We start from the raw sequence: 7,383 nt of genomic DNA, 5'->3' as shown, positions 1-7,383 counted from the left end.
CGGCTCTTGCCATGACCCGTCACGACCTGATTCATCAGTTTGTCTCCCGGGTCACTGTCTGTCTCCCCCAGTCTCTGGGAAGCCCCGTGAGGGTGCGGAGTACCCACTGCCTGCGCTGTGTCCCCCCTCCCACACAGGTGCCAGCACAGGGCGGGCCCAAGCAGGTGCGCCCCACAGGGAGGAGGCGAGAGTGAGGTGCAAAAGAGCGTAGGTTTGGGACTAGGCACAGCGGGAGTTGAATACAGGCTCTGTTGCTAACTAGCAGGGTGGTCTTGGGCAAGAGCCTGTCTCTGATCGAGCCTGTTTCCCTCTCCTCACTTACCTGTGCAGGTGGTCACTCAGCCCAGGCCTGGCCCCCAGGAAGCCACCGTGATGGCCATGTTGTCCCTGCTCAGAGGTTCAGAATGGCGCCCCTACAGGGCCCTCACCAGGCACACAGCTGGTCTTGGGCCCGGCAGCAGGGCCCAGGGGCCATATGCAGCCAGTCACTAAATCCCTTTTCCCCTGTTGGTTGGCCACACAGCCTTGGAAGACCCCTGTTCTGACGTTCTGCTCTGCCTGCCTGTCTCTGAGCAGGTGGAGTCTCCCCACTTGACAGAAGGGAAGACTGAGGCTCAGGCATGCAAACTTACAGAGCCTTGGAGCCAGACAGAGCATCCTGAGAAACCACGGAGACCGCTGCGCTTGCTGTCCCGATGGGGAAAATGAGGCGTCCCAGAGCGGCGGGGCCCCTGGCCAAGGCTCCTTCCCAGGCCTCCAAGGCAGAGCCCCAAGGCCCGGGGTGGGGGCTTCTTTCCCCTTGCGCTGGTGCCCCCAAACTGGGCCTCCAAGGAGACAGTGGAGCTGTCAGGAGGGATCAGCGGGGCCCTGGCCCCATCTCCCCAGATTTAATTAGCAGGCCTTTCATCTCTGTCTTGAAAAAATCCACTGTCTTCTGTCTCCTTAATTAACGTTCACTAAGCAAATCAGAACAGGGTTTTTCTCCCTGCTTTCTTCTCCTAGGTTTTAACCCTTGGTAGGTGGACTGTAGGGAGCAGAGTGTGCTACCCTTGCTTGCAGCCCCAAGACGGGGGGCTGCGCCTCTGCAGGGAATTCCCAGCCCCCAGTGCAGGGTCGTTCCCCCATCAGCCACCCACAGACACGGCCCCTCCTTCCACACAACCTCCAGGCTGGTCCCCTGGATTCCACCCCAATCATCTTCCTGGGGGAAACTGACACAGGCCCTGCTGCTCCAGAGCCTTCCTGGGCTCCCTGCCTGGGGACAATGGGCTAGGACAATGGGCAGGCTGTGGGGCTGGGCTTCAAAGCTACAGGGAAACTGAGGCCGTGCGGCCCATAGCTTCGGTGCCCCTTCAAGGGCATGGGTTGCAGGTCCCATGGTAGGCCCTGCCGGGCGGTCACACTCACCGCCCTCTCCCTATGGAGAGCTAGCAGCAGGCACCCTATTGCCCGGTGTCCCAAAAGGTGACTTGCAGTTCTCCTGGCCCCTTACTGCAGTCACAGAGGTGTTTTTTGCCCTTTGTCATGCAGATTTGGGGGTTAACCTGGGACTTTGTGGGCCATCCTGGGACTTTGTGGGCCCCAGCCCCTCCCTGACACCCTTCCTGGGAGGAGCGGACCGCAGGGATGAGAGACCTGTGGATGTGTCCTGTCTGAGCCTCAGTTTCCCCATTTGTACAGCCAGGGCCCTGGACCCGATGACGCTCTGGTCTCAGGTGCAGGGATGGCCAAAGTGTTTCTGCATGGGTGGGGGGAGGGGTGGGGGGCGTGCAGAAGGGTATGTCTGGAGTAGGGCTGATGTCGCCACCTGGTGGTAGATTATGGGCAAACATACAGCTGGAAGGGCAGCGCTGGGAGAAGGTGGAAACGCTGCAGGCTCAGGGAAACCTGGCAGGAGACCCCCAGCGGATCCCAACTAAGGTGGCCAGCAGAGGCAGGATGGTCCCCTGGGGGGCTTCTGCCAGGAGCCGGGCAAAGTCTCGAGTGCCCTGTTGGCGCCTCTTGAAGGGGCCATCGTCTTGGCCCAGCCCCTATTAGATCAGCCACATGGTTCCTGCTTATTCCCCACACAATCCCTGAACTAAGCAGAGTGAGGGCCCTGAGGACACTGGGGCGGGGCACACGAGGTCCCTGCCCCACCATGACCTCACACCCCTCAGCTCCTGCAGACCCCTGTAGGACAAAACCCCGGCTCATCGCCACAGTGCCCAGCGCCCAACATCACCTGGCCTCTGCACCCTGCTCCAGCAGCACCCCCAGGGCCCACTCCCCACCCAGAGTTGCAAACACTCAACCAACCCACCCTGCCCATCCCCACCTCGGGGCCTTTGCACACGCTGTGCCCCCCGCTGTGACAACCTTTCCCCCACTCCTCCCTGATGGCTCCGTTTACTCGTCACCTCTTCTGGGAAGCACCTGCCAACTCCCGGCAGAGCCAGCCACCCCACCCTCCCTGCAGCCCACTCTCCCTGCACCCCAATACTTCCATGTACCACCTTCTGCTTCCTTTTATCAGCCTGCTCACGGAGTCTGCTAAATTTTATCTAGTGTTTTCTCCAGCATCTTTTCAGAAGAACTCATGGCTTTTCCCCTTTGATTTACTGACTTGAATGAAGGGAGAGTAAAAAGAGGCATCTACTGGGGAGGGCGCAGCCAAGGCCTCTCAGTGAGTTTGTGATGAGACCAGGGACCCGCTGTCACAAATAGCAGGTTAGAGTCTCTTTGCTTTGAGGGCAGAGAGGAACGGGCAGTAGATGCACTTCTCAGAGTTAAAGTAGCCGTGGCAACAGGAGGAACCACCCCATGGCACTGCTAGAAAGGGGTGTGCAGGGAAAGACCCTATCGTGCCCTGGAATTTCAGGACTAAAAAGGAACAGGTGAGCAGGTTCCCTTTAAGGAGCAGCCATGGAAACCTCGCAATGGCGGGAATGAAGCTGTATCAGGACCAACCCCGTTTTACAGACAAGACCGTGAGGCTCCAAGGCTACAGACCCCTAGCAGAGCCAGGGTAAGGCCGCTCCCGCAGCTCCAAAGCCGGGCACTCCCCGGCGCGGCCGCCAGGTGGGGTCAGCGCCAAGGGACGGAGCGGTCGGGTAGTGGGGCTGCAGTCTGCCGTCGGTCCCTCCCGCCGTCCCTCCCAACCCGGCCTTGGGTCCCGCCCGCCGGGAGAGGCGGGCCCTGGTACCCCGCGGCGCCGTCCGCGCCCACCAGAGCCTAGCCAAGCTGGAGTGTCAGGCGCGCACAGCCTATAGCGCGGGGCGTCGGTGCCCTTGACCATGGCGGCGGCCACGCTCCTGCTGGTCCTGGCGCTCGCGGTGCCCCGGGCGGCCGGCGCGGGCATGGGCGCGTGTTACGATGGAGCGGGGCGCGCGCAGCGCTGCCTGCCGGTGTTTGAGAATGCGGCATTTGGCCGGCTCGCGGAGGCCTCGCACACGTGCGGCCACCCACCCGAGGACTTCTGCCCGCACGTGGGCGCGCTGGGGGGCGTCAGGGCGCAGTGCCAACGCTGCGACGCCGTGGACCCCCTGCGCCACCACAACGCCTCCTACCTCACCGACTTCCACAGCGAGGATGACACTACCTGGTGGCAGAGCCCGTCCATGGCCTTCGGCGTGCAGTACCCCACCTCCGTCAACATCACTCTGCGCCTGGGTAAGCCGGTGGCTCCAGGCACCGTCGACATCTCGTCCTCTGTCCCCACCCCATCGTGTGCGCCTTGGGTTGGCTGTAGAACCCTGGTATGGGGGCTCAGGAATGGAACCTGTGTCCCCAGTAGCTGATAGGTTAGATGGATGGCTGCGCGCTTGGGCTGGAGGGGCGGGAAGCGTCCCTGGAGCCACTAACAGAGCCGTGGATCTGGGTGCAAAGACCATGCCCTGTCATGGCTGTTGTAGGGAAGCAGGGGAGGCGACCTCCCAGGGGATGAACCAGTCTGCCCGCCCTCTAAGGCAGGAACCTAATCTTGGGTCACCTGGTCCACTACAGGCCTCAGTGCATCCCTGAGGCTGTGTGCGGTCCTTGCGTGTGGTCTTCGGGTATGAGCCAAGGTGTTCCTCCCAGGCAGGTTTGGTCCTCCGGGCAGGAGCCTGCTTCATGCCGCTGTTGGGAGCCGGCTGGATGGCATGGCTTCTCTGCTCTGCCTGTGCCCTCTCCACCCAGCCCCACGCCAAGGTGCAGGGGGCTTGGATCCCTGGGAACCAGAATCCAGAGTCTGGAGGGACCCAGCCCTTTGCTCCTGGGCCCTCCCCCCTCCAAGTCCAAACCAATCCAGATGCCCCTGGAGCCCCTAGAGGTGCAGGGCACTGAGCTGAGCTCCACCCTGTGCAGCCTCCACAGGCTCTTCAGGGTGGGGGTGTTTCAGCCGGTCCCCACTCTCTTATCTCCGGGTCCTAAATCTCCCTAAACTTTGAAAGCTAAAAGTATTTTATAACTTATTTTGGCTGCTAAATGTGACCTGAAGCTATTTATAGACCTTGTTTATTCTATTAGAGTGAATATTCATACAGTTTGCTGCAATCTCATCTGCGTCCCCGGCCCCACGGGGGTGTGAACACAGTCCATGGTGTGAGTCTCGGGTCATCTCTCTAAACTCTGAAAAGTGTGGAATTGCAAAGCACGTCTGGAGCCAAGTGGTTTGGAGAAGGGGTTATGGGACTGCATCCCCATTTTTCTGACAAGAACACTGAGGTTCAGAGAGGTTAAGAGTTTCACCCAACGGCACACAGCTGCTAAATGGCAGTCTGGATGGGAACATCTGTGTGCAGTGTGTCCGGAATCAGCAAAAAGTCCTCGATGTGAGCTCCGTCACTGGAGGGGGCTCTTCCCAGCCCTGGGGGACAGTGCCTTGGGGAAGGTGGGAAAATGACATTTGAGGGGGGGGCACTGGGCCCCTCAGGGAGCCTTCCAGTGCTGCTTGTCCCAAGGAGCTCAGGTCCCTGGGCCTTGCCACCCTCCCTTGGCCTGTCAGGACCTCCAAGTGGGATGTCTAGATGGGGCGTGGTCTCTACCCAGCAGGCGACAGGAAACCAGTGGAGGAGGAAGGCTGGGGGAGCTGGCTGGACTGGGCTGGCAGGACCCCAAGGCCCCAGGGGAAGGAATCTGGGACAGGGTGGGGGTTGTGGAGGAGACAGGCTGTTTCATGACAAAGAGTGCGGGTTTGGCCGATGTGTCACACGTGTCGTGGAATCCAGGGGCGGGCAGACGGCTCAGCCCAGGCACCAGCCAGGTGGGCGGGTGGGGCAGTCCCCATTTGCCCAGCGCTGGTTGTGTGCCCGGCCCTGTGCTTCCGCTGCGTGGCCTCCTTGAACTCTGCCTAGGCCGCTTAGAGCAGGGTGGGTGGCATCCGTTTGTAACCAGGGAACCTGAGGCTGGGACCCCACACTGACACACACTCACACTTGAGCGTGTGCATGCACACACTCACACACACAGGTGTATCCCACCCTGCACCAGTGTTCTTCCACTGTGTGTACAGCATCAGGCGTATAGGAGGGTTCCATAACAGTTTGTACAGTGAAAGAAAGAAAGAAAGAGAGAGGGAGGGAGGGAGGGAGGGAGGGAGAGAGGGAGAGAGGGAGAGAGGGAGAGAGGGAGAGAGGGAGAGAGGGAGAGAGAGAGAGAGAGAGAGAGAGAGAGAGAGAGAGAGAGAGAGAGAGAGAGAGAGAGAGAGAGAGAGAAAGAGAGAAAGAGAGAAAGAGAGAAAGAGAGAAAGAGAGAAAGAGAGAAAGAGAGAAAGAGAGAAAGAAAAAGGAAGGAAGGAAGGAAGGAAGGAAGGAAGGAAGGAAGGAAGGAAAGGAAGGAAGGAAGGAAGGAAGGAAGGAAGGAAGGAAAGAAAGAAAGAAAGAAAGAAAGAAAGAAGAAAAAGAAAGAAAGAAAGACAATGCTACCTCCTCCGCCCTGTGCTTGTGGGCCCAGCCCAGGGCTCCGGGAGAGAGAACAGGGTACAAATCACAAAATGGGGCTTTGGGCTCGGCCCCACATGGCCACTCAGTGGAGGCGGGGGGGGGGGGGGGGGGGGGGGCAGACACCATCCCGTCTCATACTTTGGCATCCTCTGTGTAAAGCAGGGTAAAGAGTGGCCACCTCCCAGGTGGGTTGCTGGTTCCCTGAGCTGGGGTGGGGGCAGGGAAGGCAAGTGCTCACCAAGGCTGTGACAGTCTTTGCGTGTGACCAAAGTCACTCTGCTGAGAGCATCCTGGGGCTGAGCTTCCCCTGGGGGGTGTCCCCTCTGAAGGGATTGAGAAATACTCGCCAAGTTGGCCCATGTTTGGCTCCATTGGATTTTGGTTTGCTCCACGCTGAGCCACAGATTGCGTGATAACGGGGGAAGAAGAGGTCTGGAGTTGTCACCATATTCCCAGCGGAGGCTCTGTGGTCAGGCAAAGTGGGCTGGGAGCCTCTGCTCCTGGTCCTCAGGCCACCTCCACTGGCCCTGCCCCCTCTCCACTGGCCCTGCCCCCTCTCCTTGACAGCTCTGCCTGGGGAGGGGAGGGTGGGTGACCGCTGGACCAGGGTCTCCTTGGGGGAGCGGGTTGAGGGGCAGTGGAGGGGGCGGCAGTCCGTCAGTTCCCTGGTAGAGGTCGCTGCTTTCCCAGCCCCCCTCGAGCTCACAGACATCTGTTCCAGATCCCGAGTTGCCAAGCTGAGCCTTCCCGTCTGGGATGAAAGGCAGCAGTGGGGTCTGGCGGCTCCCCGCCCTTCATTGAAGGCCAGGGAGAGGGGGGCTGGGGCCTAGTGGCGGGTGTGAAGCATGGGGGTGGATGGCCATCGGGGGTAACAGACATGAATCGGGGGCTCTCGCCACGCAGGGGCTAAGAACCCCGCTGAGTCCACACGACGTGTTCTCTTATAGACAGGCAGACCGAGGTGGCTCCAGGAATGAGATCCGTTACCCAGGGTCACGTGGCCAGACTTGACAGACCCCAGGACCCTTCCCTAACTGCGCTGCTCCTAGGAATGATACCCTTTATGGGCAGATACCGGTGAGGCCGGTCCAGGCTTTGCATTAGGCTAGGGAGGAGGGGGGTCTCTTTGTCCACTTTCTTGGGTACCTGAGAACCTCTTGGAATGACAGAGAGACCCTTGAGTCTCTGGTTTCCCAGTAGGTGAATTCTGGGCCCCTGATAGAAGGGGGAGTTGTAGGAGGAAGGGGTTGGGCTCCTGCCTGCCCTCCAGCCTAGCCCCCACTGCCCAAGTACAGGCTGCGGGGTCGGCCCTGCAGAGGTCAGGCTGGTCCCAGGACTGAGGAGACTGGCAACACGCTCAGGGTACAGGGACCTCGCTGAGATCTGAAGGGTGGCAGGAGGGGACATGAGAATGAAGGGCATTTCAGGTCAGGGAACAGCACTGGGGAGCCATGAGGCTGTACCCCGCATCCTGAGACCC

At 60.2% G+C, this 7,383-nt stretch overlaps 1 protein-coding gene across 1 annotated transcript in view; it reads left to right on the top strand.

Annotated features, from left to right (window-relative positions):
• Positions 1-3,233: 3,233 nt before the first annotated feature.
• LAMC3 (laminin subunit gamma 3) overlaps positions 3,234-7,383 on the top strand; it is a 54,315-nt gene continuing 50,165 nt past the window's right edge. Inside the window, exon 1 of the mRNA XM_053919639.2 lies at positions 3,234-3,651. Within this exon, the coding sequence (XP_053775614.1) occupies positions 3,276-3,651 (376 nt within the window). The 5' untranslated portion in view covers positions 3,234-3,275. The remainder of the gene's footprint in view (positions 3,652-7,383) is intronic.

This window comes from Desmodus rotundus, chromosome 1 (genome assembly GCF_022682495.2).
Source record: "Desmodus rotundus isolate HL8 chromosome 1, HLdesRot8A.1, whole genome shotgun sequence".
Classification (NCBI taxonomy): Eukaryota; Metazoa; Chordata; class Mammalia; order Chiroptera; family Phyllostomidae; genus Desmodus; species Desmodus rotundus.
This window is presented reverse-complemented; position numbering and strand designations above follow the sequence as displayed.